The 22,785-nt window shown below is 44.6% G+C and overlaps 1 protein-coding gene across 1 annotated transcript in view; it reads right to left on the minus strand.

The window, feature by feature from the left end:
* The window catches only part of GPHN (gephyrin), a 406,541-nt gene that overhangs the window by 219,047 nt on the left and 164,709 nt on the right, over nucleotides 1–22,785 (minus strand). The window contains exon 6 of the mRNA XM_015413285.1: nucleotides 8,292–8,386. Coding sequence (XP_015268771.1) covers nucleotides 8,292–8,386 — 95 coding nt within the window. The remainder of the gene's footprint in view (nucleotides 1–8,291; nucleotides 8,387–22,785) is intronic.

Consider the following 22,785-nt stretch of genomic DNA (forward strand, 5'->3'; position numbering starts at 1 on the left):
AAGAACATTAACAGGTTAGTGAGACAAGATCTTCCCTTACAAAACCCATGTTGAGTCTGCCTCAATAGGTTTTGTTCATCTGTGTGCCTACTAATTCTTTCCTTAATAATGGTTTCCACCAATTTGCCCGGTATCGACGTCAGACTGATTGGCCTGTAATTTCCCGGATCTCCTCTGGAACCCTTTTTAAAGATGGGAGTGACATTAGCTACCTTCCAGTCCTCAGGAATGGATGCAGATTTTAAGGAAAGATTACATATTTTTGTAAGGAGATCCACAAGTTCACATTTGAGTTCTTTCAGAACTCTCGGATGTATGCCATCTGGGCCTGGTGATTTATCAGTTTTTAAGTTATCTATCAGTTTTAGGACCTCCTCTGTCGTCACCTCAATCTGACTCAGGTCTTTCAACACCCCTCCCGAAATCAGCAGTTCTGGAGTGGGCAAACACTTCTCGTCTTCCACAGTGAAGACAGAGGCAAAAAAATGCATTTAGCTTCTCAGCCATTTCCCTATCATCCATCTTATTTCTTATACCTTATCTTATACTCCCATCTTATTTCTCTTTCAAACAAACACCCCGCTCTTTTTATCTAAGTATAAAAAGATGTCTATCCCTTTCTTCTACATACATATCATAGCCTAATGAAATGAAAATAAAATAGTTTTCTGGCCGCTTAAAACCTAACAGATTTATAGTGCAATCCTATGCAGAATTGCACCCGTTTAAGCCCACTAATTTTAATAGATTTAGAAGGGTGTAACTCCATATAGGACTGCATTGTTATTACAGCATGTGAATAAGATGCAATTACAGCAGATGTGAATAAGATGCAATTCAACAACGATAAAAACAGTTCTACACCTGGGTAACTAAAATTAGAAGCATGTATACTGGATGAGGGACACACTTCTCGGTAGCAGTATGTATGAACAAGATCTTGGGGTATGGGTGGATTGTAAGCTAAATATGAGCAGTCAGTGCGATGCAGCAGGAAAAAAGGCTAATGCAGTCTCCAGGTGTAACAACAGAGGCATAACATCCTAATCACAAGATGTCATAGTCCTGCTGTATACTGCATTGATCAGGCTGCACCTGGTGTACTGTATGCAGTTCTGGAGGCCTCACTTCAAAAAGGATGTGGACAAAATGGAGCGGGTGCAGAGGAGAGCAATGAAGACGATTAGGGACCTGGAGACCAAGCCCTATGAGGAAAATCTTGAGGATGTTCAGTCTGGAGAAGAGGAGGTTGAGGGGGAACATAGAATCATAGAACTGGAAGGGACCTCCTGAGTAATCTAGTCCAACCCTTTGCACAATGCAGGAAATTCAAAATACCTCCCCCTCCACACCCCCAGTGACTGCTGTTCCATGCCCAGAAGTTGACAAAAAACCTCCAGGATCTCCACCCAAAATGGCCTGGAGAAAAATTGCTTCCTGACCCCAAAGTGGTGATCAACATTTCTGTGGGGGTGTAAGAAAGGGTAACAAGAACAAAGCACTGAGGCAACCCTTCCTCCCTCTCATGATCTGCCTAAGTTCACACAATCAGCATTGCTGTCAGATAGCCATCTAGCCTCTGTTTGAAAACCTCCAAAGAAGGAGAGCCCACCACTTCCCAAGGAAGCCTGTTCCACTGAGGAACTGCTCTGTCAGGAAGTTCTTCTTAATGTTTAGCCGAAAACACTTTGGATTTAATTTCAACCTGTTGATTCTGGTCCGACCTTATGGGGCAACGCAAAACAACTCTGTATCATCCTTTATATGACAGCCTTTCAGGTACTTGAAGATGGTCATCATATTAGCTCTCACTCATCTCCTCTCCAGGCTAAACATACCCAGCTCCTTCAACCTTTCCTCACAGGACTTGGTCTCCAGACCCCCCACCATCTTCGTTACCCTCCTCTGGACACGTTCCAGCTTGTCTATATCCTTCTTAAATCATGGTGCTCAAAACTGAACACAATACTCTAGGTGAGGTCTAACCAGAGCAGAGTAAAGTGATACCATCACTTTGCATGATTGCTCTCTTTAAGTATTTGAAAGGCTGTAATTTAGAGAAGGGCAGGAAGCTGTTCCTGTTGGCAGCACAGGATGGGACTCACAATAATGGGTTTAAATTACAGGTGGAAAGATACTGACTAGATAGTAGGGATTTTTTTTTTTACAGTAAGAGTAGTTCAGCAGTGAAATCCACTGTCTAGGGAGGTGCTGAGCTCCCCCTCACTGGCAGTCTTCAAGCAGTGGCTGGATGAACACTTGTCAGGGATGCTTTAGGTTGATCCTGCATTAAGCAGGGGGTTGAAGCAGATGGCCTGTGTGGCCCCTTCCTACTCTATGATTCTATCATTGTTAATTATACTTGTTTTGTGATGGATGGGCTAGCAGAGCTTTCTATCTCAATATTTGACCACTGAAAAACACAGTGTCCACCCTCCCATTGTATATTCCATGGGGATGTAAGCAGCTTTCTCCTGCTCATAAACTAGGTACAGAGCTTCCTCAAGGTGTTCACATGAAAAAGTTTTAGAATTTATTTCTAGAACGTATTCTTAATTTTACATTGAAAGAGGGAATAAAATATGCTGGCATCTGAAACAAAAAAGAAATTATTGTTAGAGAGGTCAGTTTTCTTCTTATGGCCACCTGTCTCCTCAGGTGGTACCTTATTCCTGTTCTCCTTCTTTCCTGGGAGAGTTTTAACAGGGGTTTGCCTTATACATCACCACTGCCCCTTCCATTTCTTCCATTTGCCATCTGAAAGAGCCCAGGTTATATAAGTCCACATGCTCACAGCACTCATTCTCCTGAAAGTCATGTGTTTCAACAACATTAAAAAACAGCATACCTGTCACCATAGTGCAAAATGTTAACACACTTATTATCTAGGAATGTCATTGTTGTGTTTTCTGTCTATATTGTTATAGTCCCATATCATCCCAGTGCCCCAGCATGTGCATGTACCCCTAGCCTGCAATCACATGATGATGATGTATCATAAAATCTATTTAATATGAGGCAACAATAAGTCTAGTAGCATGAGTTTCAGCAACAAAGTTGTAAACTAGAACTCAGTAAATATCATGCCCTAGAGGGATGCTGCTTAGATTGAACTTTCTTACTGAATGGTAAGATAAAACTGGAGAAGCAACCAGAGTCAGTTTCGAGTTTCCTGAGCAAATGAAGAAGGTATGGAAAGAGGAGATAGGATTTGCAGAGTCAAGGAAGCATAATAAAAACAGGTTGGGGGCAGTGTTCCCTCTAAGCTGAGTTAGCGTGAGCTAGCTCACAGTTTTTTAGCCTCCGGATCACACATTTTTATCTTAGCTCAGAAAGGATAGCTCCAGAACAAAGTAATTTATGTAGTAGCCAAATCGCTTGCTGATAACTTTAATGCCAGTAGCTCACAAAGTAGAATTTTTGCTCACAAGACTACAGCTTAGAGGGAGCATTGGTAGGGGGCATTGTGAAGAATAATCATCTGTGGGATACAAAAAGCTACGACAAGGAAAAGGAGAGACCAATCACAGCATAAGCTCATAGTTTTCCAGGAGCCTACAAAGCAGCACTGGAGCAAGACTTGAGACAGTTCCTGGAAGGTCTGCAGTAGGAATTCACCCACTGCTCATGACCTTGGCAGTGACAGCTCATAGAGCCACTATAAAACTTTTAATACTACCAGAGAACTAAGGCTGTTGTCATAGTCGATCTATGAACGTGAAGGAAGGAAGCAAGGTCTGGACTGCTCTTCAGTCTTATGTATCACTTTTACCTGTAGTAAAAGATACCTCTGTCATGACAGGAGGGAAGTAAAGCAACAAAACCAGTGTCAAAACTACCACCCAACATTTTTCATTGAGTGGGTCTGCCTGGAGTTACTTGAACCACTGCTTGCCTGTTCTCTAACCCTTTGCCCTGTCAATTAATTAAAATCAATTTGTGAAATGTAGTCTTCTCCCACATAGCCATCACACATCTATATTTCAAGGGTTTTTTTCTTCACAGAGTGTGAAGCCTTTAAGAGGGACTTACTTCGGAGTAGAACTGCTTAGGCTTCCACTCTCGATCACCTAAATAGATTCAGGTGGGTAGCTGTGTTGGTCTGAAGCAGCAGAACAAAGTTTGAGTCTAGTGGCACCTTTAAGACCAACAAAGTTTTATTCAGGGTATAAGCTTTTGTGTGCAGGCACACTAATTCAGATACTGTCTGAAGTAGGAGTGTGTGCTCAGTATATATCGAGCTGAATAAATATTCAAAAAATACATACCAAGCCAAATAAATACCCCCCAAACACCTTATTGTGGCAAAATAGCCATGCCTGAATAAAAGCTTTCATTGGCTTTTGGTTGGCGTGGCTAAATGCATTCAGTTCACTGGCTGAGGCAGGCCACCGTGGTGGTGCAACTCAGTGAGGGGACTGAACACATTTAAAGTTTAAATGCCTTCAGTTTGCTTGCTGAGTTGGGCTGCTACAGCAACTCGGTGAGCGAGTTCAGTGAGTGAACTCACCAACTTAGTCAGTGAACTGAATGAATTTAAAGTTTAAAGGCCTTCAGTTAACTTGCTGAATTGTGCCACTATGGTGGCCTGATTCAGCAAGCAAACTGAAACCATTTAAAGTTTAAATGCGTTCAGTTCCCTTGCTGAGTTGCACCAACACTGCAACTTTGAATGGCTTCAGTTCACTCATGGAGTCACGCCACTGCCTGACTTGGCGACTGAAATTCTCCATTATACCCTATGGGGACAGTCCCCATAGGGTATAATGGAGCTGAATAAATTCAGGTTTTCCGAATATTTACCTGAATACCAGTACAAAACTGATACTGGTATTCGGGAATAGTCAGGAATACTGATATTTTTTAGTTCCAACAGACCTGAATCAGTAAAACATTTTTTTTTTGCACACCCCTAGTCTGAAGATATCTGATCTGAAGAAGTGTGCTTGCACACAAAAGATTATACTGTGAAAGGTGTCACTGAACTCAAACTTTGTTCTATCACCAAAATAGTTTGCCAAGTGTAACCATGTGCCTCTAGGCACTTAGCACTATTTTTTTCTGTTGGGCCAACTGACCATTGAAATAATGTTTATAATTTTAACACGAATATGAAATCTCTTGGAATTAGTCACGTTAAATTTATAAACATTAATGTAGTGGTCACATGGCCCAACTGAAAAATTATAATAATTCCAATATAATAAAATGCAATTGAAAATCTTCCATTCTAAAATTCTTTAGAAACTTTCTTCTGAGCCACTGAAATAGCAGGCACACAAACATTTTTCATTTCAGAGGGTAGCTGTATTGGTCTGCAGTTAAACAGCTTGATTCCAGTCCAGTAGCACCTTAGGGACCACAAAGATTTTCTGGGGTATGAAGGTTCGAAAGTCAAAGCTCCCTTTGTCAGATATGGTGAAGGAAACTTTGCCTCTCGAAAGCTCAACCCCTCCAAAATCCTGCTGGTCTCTAAGGTACGTACTACTGGGCTGGAATCTAATTATCTTTGCCTGAAAATGTTTGATTTGGCCCCCTGACATGCGGCCATCTCTTTGTTTTATATTTTTTATTCTTCCCCAAGCTGTACTGTTACCACTTCTCTTTATCTGCAGATGTATTTCTAAGTGTGCATACTTTTCATGGTTTATTGTTCTTTTCAGACCTAATTTTGCACTCAGTTTCACTGAGCAATGACGTGTTATTTCATTCAGTTTCTTTTTTATATTTCAATTGCAAAAAGAGAGATAAGAAATTAATAGAAAACAAGCCTCAAACAAGCCTCGAGCCTAATTTTCTGAAACGCCTATCTATTGACACAGACAGGGCAAAAATACTGGCTTGATATAAGGCAATGGTAAACCACATTTTGAACGATGAGAATGAGACTTGGGGTTCCTGGGTTCACACAGTCATTCCTTGAATGTGGCCAGCTAAGTAGAGATTTCTTTTTCTACAGCAAACCAGTGTTTATCATTCAATCTGGCAAGCTATGGTTTGTACTTTCCTTGCAAACCAAAATTCTAAACAGTGATTTAATTCTGAGTTTAATTTAATCCTGATTTTCATGGCAAGTGCAAACTACAGTTTCTAAACTTGGATGTAATGGCAAATTATGGTTTGATGCAACTTCAGAAATATCTAGTAACTTGGAAGTACAAAAGGGGAGGGGGAAGTTATTTTTGCAGCAAACTGTAGTTGTTGAAACTAACCATAGTTTTATGTCCCTAACCACACAGAGAAAAAGCAGGATTAATTCCTGTGAAATATTTATCAAAAAAATCTCCATTTTTCCATATTCACTTTGAAAATAAAATGAGTAGATACAGAGTTAATACCATTCCCCCCTTTTAATAGTCATATCAGACTCAAAGTATGTCTTTTTTATATACTGAAGGAGATTTAGTACATTTACATACGTAAGCAGAATCACACATTTCTGTCCATTAAAGGGTGTAACTGTGTTTAGAAATAGACTGAAAATTTGACCCAAATCAGAGAGACCTGGTTTAGGCTGCAATCCAGAAGTGTGTCTGTATCTATGCCCTTTACGCATTCAATGGAAGTTTTCTGAAATCTCAGAAACGGCCTTACCAGGATTTGGGTTCAGCTGGAGAAACTGGCAAGAGAACAAATCTGAAAAAATGGCAGTGGTATGCAACATCCCTTTATTGTCAGCTAATTCTGAGAAAGCTGAAAGAATACTATAAACAGAGTAGCAGACTGCAAGAACAAATCAAATAGAACTTGCAAACTAATCAAAGGTGGTTCTAAACCTTAATGTAGGTTCATTTCTTCCCATCTTAAAATAGTACTGTTGCAAAAGTTAATTACCAATCAATAATCTCATTATCATCCAGAAAAAATACAGTGATATTTTTAATGATGGCCATGTTATGAAAAACACTACTATTATTATACATAGGTAGGGTTGGGGTAGTAATGAAGAACCCGAGCTGTGAGCTTAGAAGTCCCTGGCCTAAATATCCCAATAGCCTTAACTCACTAGGCAGCATTAAAAAAGCCACTGGCTACATCTACACAGTGAGGAGTCTTAATTTCAGTTTGGTGTAGTGGTTAAGAGAGCCAGTTTGGTGTAGTGGTTAAGTGTGCGACTCTAATCTGGGAGAACCGGGTTTGATTCCCCACTCCTCCACTTGCACCTGCTGATGTGACCTTGGGTCAGTCACAAGCTCTGGCACAGCTGTCCTTGAAAAAGAGCAGTTTGTGTCAGAGTTCTCTCAGCCCCACCCACCTCACAGGGTGTCTGTTGTGGGGAGGGGAAGGAAAGGAGTTTGTAAGCCGCTCTGAGACTCCAAGTGAAGGGCGGGGTATAAATCCAATCTCTTCTTCTTCTCTTCTTCTTCACAAGCGCAAAGACATTCACACTGGCAATGGCGCATCCACACGGGAGTTTTGTGTGCACTTTCCTTCATTAGCCATCATATTTATTTACAAAATGTATACCTTGCCACCCTTCATTTTCCTCCTACTGCGCCACCAGAGGTTTTTCCCCAGAGGTTTTACAAAAACCAGTAAGTGTTATGGCGCTGCACTGCAATAACATCATAATCAACTACTTTGTTTGAATGTTCGGATTTCATTTTTTTAAAAAAAATCTCAAGCTCTTTCAGGTGCAGAGATATGAAGAGAAATATCCCTCTAAGAGGCTAATGAAAGGAAAATGGTGCCAATGTAGCTTCAAAAATACCTACCTTTCCATCCAGATGAACTGCTAACATATTTGGACTGTGTTCTTTCTTGAAAGATTATACCAAACCAGGTTTGAGAAAAAACGTATTGAGAAAAGCTTAGAAAGTGGATGATTAGAGGATGACGTTGTGCCCCCCCCCAAAGAAAACACTGTTGCAGTTTGGAAGCCAAGGCTGAAACAAAATCTCAGTGCAATTCAGATGCAGCCTTTACTGCCCAGTCTCAGCCTGACCCACAAATTGCAAATTAGTTTCTAATACTGACCTACTCTGTTGAAAGGACTACAGACAATGTATGTAAAGCACTTCGAACACTGAAGAGCTATGTGTGTGTGTGTAGTATTATATGTTGACTTAGGTAAAGGAAGCTTCAAACCAAAATATTTTCAGGGGAAAGAAAACCCTGTTTAACAGCAAATGCCAGAACTACCTAAAAGTAATCCAACAGGCATGAGAGTAATGAACTTGCAAGTAAGAAAGGGGCCAAGAATCAGTGTATCACTCAATGCAGCCATTCCACCACCTTAAATATTTCTGAAGAAAGATTTCATGTTTGTTATTTTTTGTTAACATTCTTACCTAGAAAGCATGCCCAGAGGTGTAACATTAAGTGATCCCATCAGCATTGCCAAGGCCATCCCTGGGGCCTCCCGTTCTATTACTTCTTTAGTGGCCTGTAATCAAAGATTAAACAGCAGACTGAGTAAAAACAACAAAAAGTAAAATAAATATAAACTAACTAAAATGTATGAAAGGAACTCCATTCTTTTCCTTAAAATTACTGAACACGAGTTTCAGCAGTGAGTTATAAACTCAGGGCACAGAGTCACTTTACACTCATATCACTAAAATTAGCCTCTGTGGGAGTCTCATTCTGCCAAGATTTCCACAATCTGCTGAAAAATGCACTTTTTATCTCTTTTAAGTTTATGCTACAGGAGGCTTGCATAACTGTCAAAATGCTCAACTGATTATAATGGAATTTGGTTGGTCAATGGTTAGTAACCACCGGTCACAAAATACTTCAACCATGCAAATGTTAAACAATGAAAGCACCCTCGCCTGGTACAGTAGATTTCTCAAGGAAATCCAAACTATTTAGGTATTAGACATGGTCAGTAAGATCAAAGCACTCTTCAAAATGAAGACATGCAGACAGTACATGTTTCTTATCCACTTGGGGTGATGAATGGCTTAGTAAACCTGCACTGTCTCTATCTGGAAGCCAGAAAATTCACAGACAGCTGTGATGAAATTTGGCATCATAGACATAGCCTTATTTGGATCACTTTCAATCAGGGCTGCAAGCTTTAATCTATCAGTTTAACTGGTTAACAAATTAAAGCTTTTGTTGATTAATCATTAAATCTAATTTTAATTGATGGGACTGAAAATTAAGGACACACCATTGAGTTTATTTTGGTTCTTGTAACAGAGAATTTAAAAGGAAATACTAAGAACAGTCTTTAAATTCCATTTTTTAAACTTATGAGGTACAAGTGGAGACCTTTTATTGAGTACAATCACAGAAGCACTGATGCAGCATAAGGATGAATCCAACATTGGGCAACCCGCCTACCACTTGATATGACACCATTCCCCCAGCCCACCTGCTGGGGGCACAAATGTGGAGTAGCAAGCCCCCGGGATCTCCATGGACAGAAGCCACCATGTGGTCCCCTTGCCACCTGGTGGTGAGAGCCAGCTGACAGCCTCTAAGATGGACATTCCACTGTATGGCTCCATCCCCAAGGTCCCTTAAAGGAGCCCCCAAAGCAGGGTAGTGGGTGCACACAGGCCTTGCCTCCACCCAATAGAGCTGACCCAATGCTCAAACCACCACAAGAGCTGAGTTAGTTGCCCTGCTCCTGCCAAAGATCCTACAATTGCAGCCAACATAGCAGCCTATTGCAAATGCCATGAAGTCAGATGTCCAGACCCCATTCCAAGAGATAAATGTTGTCACCACTAAAAAAGGCCATTTGACTGAAGGGTAATTCTGGATACCACCAGCTGTCATGCCTGCTGTGCAGCTTGACCCCGTGGACTCTGACCCAGGGGATTCTGCATCCTCAACTTCCAAGGTTTGAGTTCCCTGCACCCCTTGAATCGCCGGCCCTAAGTCCTGAGGAGGATGAGCACCAGCCAACAGGTGAGTTTGCACCTGGAGCTGCACCGGCAGAGCCAAGCACAAGCACCACGCCTCCTGATTCACCTCCACTGGTGGCTCGTTTGTGAGAACAAAGGCGACGGGACATGGCAACCCGGCATAAGGAGGCGCGCATGTGAGGTCGACGTACTCTAAGCCCAGAGTACTGACCGGAGCCAGGACCCTGTTAGCGGCCGGTAATTGGCTAACAAGCGGAATGGGCTCTTTAGGCAGCTTTCTCAGATCCACAATTTGTGCTGGCAACTAGTCTCTTGGACAACTTGCTGCACCCTGGATCCTGCGTTCCTGTCTCCTGGTTTTCATACTGACTTTCTGGCTCCTGACTCTGGTTTGTGTGACGTCGTTTCACTCCGGCTCCCCAACTACGGACTGTGTACCCTGACTTCTGACAAACGGCTTTCGGCTTCTGAACTGTTTGATACAACCTCCGGTAACCCTAGGCTACGTTCTGACTTGGTGTTTTTTGCTCGCTTTACTCTGTCTTCTCTGGCACCTTGACCTCGGACTGTGTTTCGGACTTTCATGCCCTGCCTGGCAAATTGTGACACCAGCCACTTCAATGAGCCACCCTGCAGCACTGCTAACTTTTCTCCTAGTAATGTCGACCCTGTCTGGTGAAAGAGCATTGCACCATCTGCACTGCTCTGGCAGCTCTGGCCAGAAAAACCATGTGTCTGGGAGCCAGAACCAACTGAAGGCAGGGCCCCTGACCAAAATAGGAAGTCTGACTAAAATAGGAAGGAGGCAGATTACAGAGAAGCCTCTGGACTCCAGGCCCACCTGGAACTTGGCCACCCCCAGAGAAGCTGATTGGCTGAACCAAGCCTGCTGCAGGAGCCAGCCCATCAGCCACCAGAATATTAGCTCACAGCTGTCAGCAAAACCTCTCTCCTGCTCATTATAGCTTGAACTGTATGATGATGTCAAAGATAAACTTAAGTCCACGTTTGACATACATGAAATAACAAAGAGAGTTTTTATTAGGTAAAGTGTTTTAGACTACAGCCTTCTTTTTTTTAAATGAGTGATGATTCGAAGCGTTACTACAAGCAGTTCAACTGTTCCTCAGCTATCCTCCCTCCCCTCTATTTTAGGATCACAACAAACCTTATATGGTTGCCAGTCCCCACTTGGGGGTGGGGGATTCCCTGGTTTTGCAGGCTCCTGCCTGCCACCTGGCCAGTGGGAGGAAATCCCCTCCCAACAGCAATGCGGCGCGACATGCCTAAATCATCCAGAAGTGATGTAGGTACGTTGGTAATGTCGGGGGGGGGGCAGGCAATGCTCTGGTTTTTGAGCAAAACTCTATGGGTTTTGGGCAATTTTATCATAGAATTTTGCCCAAAAACCAGAGTGTTGCCCCCCGATGTGCCTATGTCACTTCTGGTGACATTGGCACATCAGGGGCAAGGCTCCCGGCTCCCGGAGTGTCCCCCCATCCCTCCACGGGTGTCTTGAAGGGACCTGGCAACCTTAGGTTTTTTCAGCACTAATCTGTCATTTTTAACCACAGAATCACATAGGCTCTATATATCCTGCTATAACAACAGATGGCCAAAGTGGTTTACAGTTCAGCATATTTCAGACACAGATGCGTAAAGGGATATCATAAATAAATGTATGTTAGGAATACACATATACATTACATACATAAACCTGTATTGCACGTGTGTGCACACACACCGCATATACACACACACACCGCATACACACAAACACACAAACACAGTTCTACTGTCTTAAACTAATGAAATGCTTTTCTATGCATTTCCAAAATAGTTCAACCCTAATTTATGTACTGAGACCTCTTTATTTTGCCCTTGAGCAGAGTGCCACTTAGAAGATCACGTTAGTTCTAAAAAGGCTTCGAAGATCATGCAACATGAATACAAACAAACAAAAAACCTCCATAAACAATGTTCATGCAGCCCGGGGAACCCTTCAATAGAATTCAGACCCATTTTTAACTTCACAAGAAAAATGATCTTGACAAATAGACTTAGCTAGAAGGCAATGTGATTATTAAATATGTATGGGCTATGCAACACTAAAAACAGAGAAGGCAGCAAGCACAGCTAAGCAGTTTTATCCCCTGCATGTGACATTTACTATAGTGAATTTCAGAATATGTATGTATCTATTCCAGTTAGAATTATGGCCAAGTTGATCCCAAAGTAAAAAAGCCCATGGAGCAAGTTAGGTGCTGCTTTCTAGAATACAAAAAGTTGATTTTTATACCCTGCTCTTCTCTACCCTAAGGAATTTCAAAGTGGCTTACAATCACCTTTCCTTCCTCTCCCCACAACAGTTACTTTGTGCAGTGAGGTGGGTTGAGGGAGTTCTGAGAGAACTGTGACTGGCTCAAAGTCACCCAGCAGGCTTCATGTGGAGGAATGGGGAATCAAACCCAGATCTCCAGATTAGAGCTCGTCGCTCTTAATCACTACACCACCACTGCATCCTTTTGGTGAAACAGAAACATTGGTTTTCACCACCACAAGCTGGTGCCATATTTCACAATCAGAGGCTGATCCATTATTTTTTTTAAAGGCAGCAAAATAAATTTATGAATTTGTATGTTGGCAGGCAGGGCTCTTACCTGCCACTTGAAACACAATACTGCCCATCCAGTTGATTTTTATCTGTTGAAGGGCAGCTGTATATCTGCTTGCTAGGAAAGACTACTTAATGTAGCAGGATGGACCTTCCTTGCTGCCAAATCTACCCATTTATTTTCTTGTTTGCTTGATTTATATCCCACCCTTTCCACAAGCAGGCTAAGGGCAGGTAACAAAAACAGAACACATCCAACAATTAAAACAAGTTATATAAGTAATAATAGTTAAAAACAGTTAAAACGAGAAAATATCAGTCTAGTTAGCAGCAATTCATGGATCTCGCAATGTTAAAAAACAAACAACAGAAAGAAAACCTACTGACCGAAGGTGCAACGGTAGGTCTTTCCCATGGGCAGATTTCATAGGACAAGTTCTCAGCAGGGGAGGCCAAATAATTGGACTTCTGCGGCCTCAGCCAAAGGCCTGGTGGAACAGCTGTTTTACAGGCCCTGCAAAACTACAATAAGTCTCGCAGGGCCCTGATCTCGAGTGGGAGCATGTTCTACCAGGCTGGGGTCAGGGCAGAGAAAGCCGTGGACCTGGTCAAGGCTAAGTGGATGTCCCTTGGGCAAGAGACAACCATCAAATGTTGGTCAGCAGAGTACAAGGCTCTCCGGGGTACATATGAGGGGAGAGACGGTCCCTCAGATATGTCGCTTTCAGGCTGCATATGGCTTTAAAGGTCAATACTAACACCCTGAAATGGATCAGGTACTCAATTGGTAGCCAATGCAATTGGTGTAGCGTGCCCACACAGGCACTGCTGTTAGCAGGCACACCACCGTATTTTGTACTTGCTGGAGTTTCCAGATCAGGTTCAAGGGTAAGCCCCCATAAAGTGAGTTACAGTAGCCTAGCCTGGAAGTGACCATTACATGGGTCACTGTAGCTAAGTCCCAGGAATAGAGATAGGGGACCAGTGGCCTGATCAGCCAAAGATGGCTGACCTGGCAACAGTGATGACCTGGGCCTCCATCGATAGGGAGGCATCCAGAATCACCCCCAGGCTTCTCAATCTCAGTGCTGGCACTAATGGTGCCCCATCCAAAGCCAGGAGCTTGATTCCTGATCCAGCCCCCCCCCCACTCAGTTACAGGACCTACATCTTTGTTGGACTTAGTTTCAGCTGGGTCTGCTGTAACCACCCAGCCATGGCCTTCAAAGCCCTGTCCAGAATATCGGGGGCAGAATCCGGGTGGCCGCCCATCCTCAGTGTACTGGTAAAAACCCAGCCCAACCCCTTGGACCAGCTGGGCAAGGGGCGCATGTAGATGTTGAACAACATTGGCGAGAGGATTGCCCCATGCAGTACCCTGCATTCAAGCAGGTATCACAGAAATACCCTCTTGCCAAGCGTCACCCTCTGTCCCTGAGCATGGAGAAAGGAGGAAAACCATTGTAAGGCAGTTTCCTGTATTCCTATGTCGGTGAGGTGATGGGTCATGAGATCATAATCAACTGTGTCGAATGCTGCCATTAAGTCAAGAAGTGGCGGCAGCACCAACCCACCTTGATCCAGATGTCTCCGGAGGTCATCTGTGAGGGTGACCAATGCTGTTTCCATCCCATGGCCAGGGCAGAAACCAGACTGGAAGGGATCCAAAATGGATGTGTCATCCAAGAAAGCCTGAAACTGCTCAGCCACCACTCTCACAACTATCTTGCCCAGGAATGGGCATACAGAAATAAGATGTATGGGGAGAGGGGTCATCCTGCTACTTTCAACACTTCCTAGTTAAGTTAGTAGCTCTATTCTGGATTTCCTGATGAGTGTGCTCAATCAAATATTTTTTAATTTGGGAATTAATTTAGTGTTTTTAATGTTATAAAGTTTCACTTGAAATCCAAATATGCTGGTAGTCCTCCTAAATGTGACTGTTTCTGTCCAAATAATACACTTCCTTTTATTTACTACAAAATTTGTTTTCTGATTTCAACTATTATTTTTTCCTACCTCTCAAATGGGAAAATTAAGGTAGCATAGTGCTAAGGTCACATGGGATGCAACAGTTTGCAATTCTGCCTCTCAACTGTTGGGTGCATTTATAATTTCATTATAGAAAACTAAGACATTTATACTTTTAAATTCCATATATATGCCAATTAGTTCTTCTTTACATGCTAACCAAATGATGCATTTTTATGTTATTAAAGCAGCAAAATAATTTTAGGCTTGACAGAAAAGTAAGTATTACTATTTTACCCAGAATTTCCACACAGACCCAATTTTTCCCCAATGGCTTCAAAATTTCTGGAAATTGTACTTCTCTAAAAGGAACTCATTCCTTCACTATTCAACTGCCTGTAACTCCAAGAGAAAGGCTTATACAGTCCTTACGAACTGGGTAACTGTCAAATAACATGTTCAAAATCAGCCCCCCCCCCAATCTTTCAAACATGAGAACATATACTATAGACAGGGTGCAGGAGCTCATTAGCATAACTTATTAGCATATGCCACACCCCCTGACATCACTGGAAGTGTGTGTCAGCCCCTCTGACAGGCAGAAGCACCTGGGATCCATTCCCCCCCTTCCCTTTGCCTCCAAGCTTCTGCCTGACATTCCCCCCCCCGCCTCTTGCTTGCAAGATCTCTGGCCAGCTACCTAGAATTGCCAACTCATGGGTGGGAAATACCTGAAGGGTTGGGCAGCAGAGCATAGGCATAGAGGGGTTTGGGAGAGGTGTGAGGCCTCCACAGGGTATACTGCCATGGAGTACAACCTGTCAGGTAGCCATTTTCTGTCACCTGGGGATCAGTTCAAATTCTGGGAGATCTACAGGCCCCACTGGGAGGTTGGCAACCCTCTCTGAGTCGCCCCTTCAAGCATTGCAACTCCTTCCTTCACTGCTTTGTGGGGCCCTTGCATAAATCCTCCCTCACAGCCCCACCGAAGAACAGGCTGCGGCTTCAGATGCACCCCCATGCAAAAAACAACAACTCCACCCCCCTCCGTTCCCTGCCAGCTTTTCTCCTTCCCAGGCAGGGATTTCCCTCTTTCTCTGGGGTTACAAGTGAAGAGTTTATCCCTGAGGACAGAGCAAGCCCTTAAAGGTAGGGGGGAGAGGTCCAAATCCAGTCTCCTTTCTTTGGACTCTAGGCTCTGTCCCTCCCCTCTTTTTAAAAACTCCCAGATGGCCCCTTTCTGCCTGCATTTGAGTTCCTGTGTTTTCTCTCCATGGGGCAACAGAAATGCAATTGTGGCTGAGAATGATCCCAGCCTTCCTCCCTTCCAAGATTTAAATGTTTACACACACACACCTAAGTAAACCTTCCTGGGATGCGGCTGCAAGGCTTTTCCCAGCTGTTGAAACTCTGAAGCCTTTCCTGTTCTCCTTCCCAATTCAGAAGCAAACCCTCCCCCACCCCATGCATACTCACACACACACACACAGGAAAATAACCTTTCCTCTTTTCCTCTCCCCACTCTGTGCTCAGCCTCTCTAGCAAACAGCTCTGTGGGTTTAACCCTTTCAGTGCTGCAGGCAAAGGAAGAATGTTTCCCCTGAGGAGCTTCATGCCAGGCTGCTTTCAGGAACCCCTTATGCTGCTCAGTGGGGCTACTTTGATGTAAGTTGATCTGCGCTAAGGTAGAAATGCGTGCGCTCAGCAGTGAAACGCCTGTTAGCCGCCCTGAGCGCCTGTTAGCCGCCCTGAGCTGCTTGGGTAGGGCGGGATATAAATCCAATAAATAAATAAATAAATAAATAAAAGCTAGTGCACCCTAGCTCAGCTTAGAGGGAACTCTGCCTGCCACCCTTGGACTTTGAACAAATGCCTGGGGCCAGTGGAACAGGTTTCCACCCCCTCCGAGCTGCTTGGGGATTGCACCAAAACTTGGAGAGGATCTATTTTCACCAAAGATTTACAAAGCACCCCGTGGCTTTGAAAACTCATTTGCAGCAAAGGTTTCCCATGTTTTCTCTACCCACATATGTAAGAAATGTTTCCTCACTGAACTAATGGAAGCTACTTTCGGGCACATAGAAGGGGGGGGAGTTTACAAATTTCCAGTGTCTGAGAGGGGAGACTGGCTGTTAGCCAAGCTAACACTCGGAGAGGGTCCCTCGTCGCCTCTGTTCTCCCCCCCCCCAAACAAAAAAAAACCCTTCTGAGCGCTCCAGAGCACACTGATTTTTGCAGCAGCCAAATAGCTCACTCACAACTTTAAGGCCAGTACTCACAAAGTAGAAATTTTACTCACAGCCTCACAGGATTCCGCAGCTTAGAGGGCGTTTCAAGCCTCCCGCCAGCGTTACCACCCATTCCCTCCTGCCCCACTTCCTGACGCCACCTTTTAGCCCTCCTTAGGAGGCCACTCGGAGAGGGTCCCTCGTCGCCTCTGCTCTCCCCCCCAACAACAAAAAAATCCTCCGAGTGCTCCAGAGCACACTGATTTCTGCAGCAGCCAAATCGCTGGCTCACAACTTTAAGGCCAGTAACTGGCAAAGTAGACATTTTACTCACAGCCTCACAGGACTCCGCTTAGCGTATAAGCGACCAGCTCCCCCGCTGCCCCCAGACTCTGTTTGTGATCCCAGGAGGGATCCGGCCCCTCCCCCCTCGTTTCCTCCTGCGGAGAAGCTGGCCTGATCCTGTTTTCCCGAGGCAAACAGGAGCGGCAGCCCAGCCCCCCAAGCACCCCTCCTGATGCTGGGGCTGCAGCGACGGTTGAAGGGGGACATGTGGGCCCACGAAGGAAAGGTGTGGGGGGAAGCAAGCAGGCGGGAGAAGGCAGGAGGAAAACCCCAGGCATGGGGGGGGAAGGGTGGCGAGCGGGTGGGCAAGGGGCTTGTTGCACATGCCTACCTCGTTGCCTTCCTCTCCTCCTCCTCTTGGCACAGCAGCACCACCAGGTCAGAGCAGGCCAAGCCCCGCCCTGCAAGAGCACGCCAAGCCCCCTTAGTTGCACCAGAGCAGGGCTTTTGGAGGGGGTGGGGCAGCAGGCCAGCACACTGCCCCTCCATAGGCAAATGCCTAAATTCTTCTATTGGCGGTCTGGCCATGCGCGGGTGACTGGGGAGGGGGCAGGGCGGGCCTGTTCACTGGCGGAGCGTCGTTCCGGGGAGCTCCGGCATGAAAAGAGGCCTGACTATAGATTAGTGACAACTGGAATGCCAGTCACTGTCCTATGTCTCTAAAACTTATTGCATTTCCCCCTCTTTCACTAGTTAGTAATCTAATCATACAATGTTCATAGCCAGTTCCCTTAACCCTTCTACTGAGAAACACTGAGAACAACAATTAAACATTTGTATCAGTTTTTAGTTCCAGCACTAACAACTTAGTTCATTTATCATCAGAAGGGGAATAGGTTAGTCAATATCTTTCAAAAGTAATTTTATTTACGAAAAAGAAAGTTGTGTACAAATATTTACACATTCATCCTCAATTCTATTAACAAATCATATAGGCATTAAGTTCAATTTACCATTCTAGTTAGAATTACCTTCCATTTATCCAATTAATCTAACTTTTCACTATGTGATTATGTAACATACACATTCTTTTAGTTTTTCCAACCATTTGGAGTTATGTTCCTTTTTCCAGTATCTAGCAAATACTAATCTGGCAGAAATTATGGCATTTAAAACACATTTGAGTATGTTTGGTAAGGAGGTCTACATAATTTAACAAGAAACATTTAGGGGAGAAAGGTAACTCTTTACCTATTCCTTGAGAAGTGAGTCATTATCTTAATACTATGCTGATATACAAGGACTTGAAATGTAGTGGCTATTTGATTGACTGCTTTAGATAATCTATTTTGTACTTTCTTCATAGGCTTAACTAAACACTGGGACTTCCATAGTTTATTATATTACAACTGCCAAATAAAGGGGTAAGTTTGAGGTTAGAAGATCAGCAATCCAGTACTGAAGAATTCAGAATGTATGTTTTATTTATCTTCTAACTGAAAAATAGAAAAGGACTGAGAGACAAGGATAATGAACATGTAAAGAGAGAGTGAGTGAGTGAGAGAGAAACTGTGAAATGGCAACTACTCAGCATTGTTAAGAAGAGTTGCTAGCAGAGGCTAGTACTAAGACTTAACTACAGTAAACAGACAGCACACAGATATGTGCTTAAGATCTTTTCCATTACATTTGTGATATAAATAGTACAGAAACCTTTCTGCTCAGCTTAAGATCCTATTTTGCTTGGCTGACAGCATATTGACCTCATTCAAATGGGTATATTTTAGGCATTTCTGATATAGCTGACATTGCTTAGAGAATGGCTGACTGCCAAGTGGCTGTGTACAGCTATGCATTTGCTTCTTTTTTCCTCAGTCTAGTGTTAAGGTAATTTCTCTCTGGTATGATTAAATCACAATAGTTTCACACAAATTTCTAAAACATACTGGGTACAATCTAGGACATCATGGGATAAGCATAGTGCACAGGATTCCAGAAGGCTTAATAGAGCCCCTGTATATCTAGATGCCCAGCTGTCTATGCAGGCAATATAACAGGTTATTAAGAATAATGAGTTTGTGTGAATCTCCCAAGAGGTATGAGTTTGTATGCCCCTCCAAAATCCAGTCTTCTAACTCCATGTAATGCAAATCACTCATACTCCAGAGTCTCCAGACATCCCATTTTCCCCAGTGGCCTATTGCACTTCCTGTGCACATACCAACATAAAATGGAATGTGTGTTGATCACATGGGAAGCTTCCACATGGACACTGTGTCTGTGGGGAATTATTACAGAATTACACATGCCTTAATCGATACACAGGATGTGATATAGTATAGCCCGATCTCATAAGGTAAGAAGGTTGGTACTTGGATGGGAGACCATCAAGGACGACTTTACAGAGGAATGCAATGGCAAACCACCTCTTAATCACTTCCCTTGAAAACTGTATGGGGTCTCCATAATTTGGCTGTGACTTGGTGCCACTTTACACACACAATCATTGCACAAAGGAAAACATTATTGTAGAAGTAACAAAATGACCTCTGGTTTTGCAAACATAAAAAAGGTAAAGGTTTCCTTGTTTTAAGGACGAACCAAAATACCACAACATAGGGTCAGTTCAGATATAATGCAAAACAATAACTTACTTTAAGCTGTGGATAATTAGCAAAACCATGATTGGGCTGACATATGATCAGCAAATCTTGTCTCAGTAAAACCTGCCTTCATTGTTGCAGCTTCCATTCACATAACACACAGGTGAATTGTATTAAATTCACTTTACTGAACAGAGAAAGCTGTTGGAGTAAATGTGACTCAGAATGCTTGGACACTGGAGGTCACTATATTTCTCTTTGCTCTATAAGCAAATTGTGTGTATGTGTTATCTTCTAAATGAACAGGATGCCTTTTCTACGCTCGGAGCTTCTCTCTGACATCTCCACCACTTCCGGAGTCTTTTGTGTTCTCTCCACCTCTCTTCTGCAACAAGCAAGATGCTTCTGTGGGTCTCTCCTATGAGACCATGCCAGCGACATACCCAGGCACACTCATCCATACTCATGAAGCTGGATTAGCTAGCCATTTGTGATAGGAAAGCATATTCTTTAGATTAGGCTTCTATCTCATTTCTACTACAAAGTGGATGTGAATCTACCTCAATAAAAGCTTTATATATATTTAATATACTCAAGTCAAGTGCTCCTAAATGTACGCCCAACCACATGCTTCCTTTGGCCCATGTCCTTCATGGCTAATTAAAGCTGGCCACGAGGGGTTCCAGGGTGCCTTGCGGGAGATCATCAACAAGTCCCTCCTTGAGGGGCTGTTCCTGGAGGCACTTAAAGAGGCCTGAAAAAGCCATCCTAGGATCCAGCTGAATTGCCCAACTATCAACCGGTTTCCAACTTGCCCTATTTGGGCAAGATAATAGAGAGGGCAGTGGCAACGCAGTTACAGGGCCTTCTGAATAACGCTTCCATCTTAGATCCCTTCCAGTCCAGATTTCGCCCAGGCCACAGGGCAGAGACGGCAGTGGTAGCTCTCACATATGACCTCCAGAGGCACCTGGATCGGGGCAGATCAGCAGTGCTGTTGCTGTTAGACCTGTTGGCTGCGTTCGACAAGGTTGACCATCAGCTACTGACCCGCCACCTCGCCAACATTGGAGTTCAGGAACTAGCCTTACAGTGGCTTGTTTCCTTTCTCCAACTGGGGACAAAGAGTGGCACTGGGGGACCAGCAATCCCGAAGGCACCCATTGGAATGTGGAGTACCCCAAGGGGCAGTACTGTCCCCAATGCTCTTTAACATCTCTTGCCCAGATTGCCCAGAGCCATGGGTTGGGTTGTTGCCAATATGCAGATGACACCCAGCTCTATCTGTTGCTGGACGGCCAGTACGACTCCAAACTGGAAGACCTAGACCGGGTGTTACAAGCTGTGACAGGTTGGCTCAGACTGAGCCGGCTGAAATTGAATCCAATGAAGATGGAAGTCCTGTGCCTGAGTCGGAGCAGTTCGAGGGTAGGGATCCTGCTCCCAACCTTCAATGGGTCACCACTCGTGCCAGCGCCGGAGGTTAGGAGTGCTCCTAGATGCCTCCTTAACAATGGAAGCCCAGGTAGCAGCCACTGCCAAGTTGGCCTTTTACCACCTTCGGCTGATTAGGCAGTTGGTTTCCTTCCTTGAACGCAATGACCTGGCAACAGTGGTCCATGCGATGGTCACCTCGAGACTGGAGCGGTGGCGCAGGCTGTAAAAAGCCTGCAGTAATATATCACTGAACAGCCTTAATAGCTGTTCGAGTCTCACCGCGGCCGGAGTGAGCTCCCAGTCCTCGTCCTAGCTCCCGCCCACCCAGTGGTTTGAAAGCCTTCGGGCAAGTAGATGAATGGGTACCCACTCCTAGGAGTGGGGGGGCACCTCCCTCCCTCCACGAACTGGAGTGCAGCAGAAGCGGCGATGGCGATGGATGGCATATGGAGATCCTGTGATCCGGCGAACATGGCAGCTGACAGCAAAAGGCAGCCAGCGACCCAGACGGTGATTGGCCTGGAGGGTGTGGTGACGAGATGACGCAGCGTGGTCGGAGCCTATGAGGATGGAGACCAGCTGCTGCAGCCGTCACACAGCCGCGCGTCGCACGGACCATGCCTGAAGGAGTCACTGCGAAGAAAAGAGCAGACCTCGCTGAGAAAAAACCGCCGCCTGGAGACACAAGATCCCTCCATGGATGAAACAACATGGAATAGCTCGGCTGCTCAGGTGCCCGGTAGGCACTCACCCTTCCCTGTATTTGTGGCCCTAGTTAGATGAAATGTAGCATGCTCTGTAAACCGCTCTGAGCCTTCGGGAAGGAGCGGTATATAAATGTAATGTAATAATAATAATAATAATAATAATTACTGTAATGCCCTCTACATGGGGCTGTCCTTGTCGCAAATCCGGAAGCTGCAGCTGGTGCAAAACACCGCAGCCAGGTTGTTAATGGGACTCCCAATTTGGGAGCACATCTGACCTGTGCTGCAGGCATTGCACTGGCTGCCCATAGCATACTGGGTTCGCTTCAAGGTGCTGGTTCTTACCTTTAAAGCCCTTTATGGCCAGGGACCTGAATACCTTGAGGGACCGCCTTTCCCCATATATGCCCCAGAGGACGCTGAGATCCGGGACCCAGAATCATCTGGCTCTCCTGAGCTTTAAGGAGGCTAGATTGGCTGCAACTAGGGCCAGGGCTTTTTCAGTGGTGGCTTCTCTCTAGTGGAACAAGCTCCCAGAAGAGACCAGGGCCCTGCGGGACCTCTCACAGTTCTGCAGGGCCTGTAAAATGGAGCTCTTCCACCAGGTCTTTGGAGCCACCACCACAAAATACTCCACCGCCAACAATTAATAGCTATGTTGGCTGAACCCTGACCCACTGGTCCCTTAAATACTCCCCATGCCAGTCACCTAAGATAACCAAAGAAGACCAAAGAGCTGAGGATATCGCTAGTACTTTACTATGTTTTATTATATTTTGAGATTTTAACATTCTATGGCCCTGGTCACACGGAGCATTAGGCACGCTAGAGAGACGGAAGATAGGCGGATTTTCCGGGCGCGACCTCACTGCCACATCTGGGAAGCCTCGGAGGTACTAGTTTCCTGAAATCGCGGGGCAAGGGTGGGCGTCTGATCGCGTTTCCGGTGGTAGTTCTGGTGCCTGCCCATGTCCCCTCGCAAAAAGGTTTTTTTCCCCGAAGTCTCCATGGATGCGCACAAACCCCCAAGGGAGCATGCACACATTTGCGGGGTTTTTTAAATCTCGTTTGCCCCCCGTCCCGCTTCTTTGCCGCGCTGCAGGACTGTGGAGTGATCAG

The sequence above is a fragment of the Gekko japonicus genome, unplaced genomic scaffold (genome assembly GCF_001447785.1).
Source record: "Gekko japonicus isolate JY-2015 unplaced genomic scaffold, Gekko_japonicus_V1.1 scaffold32, whole genome shotgun sequence".
NCBI classification, from domain to species: Eukaryota; Metazoa; Chordata; class Lepidosauria; order Squamata; family Gekkonidae; genus Gekko; species Gekko japonicus.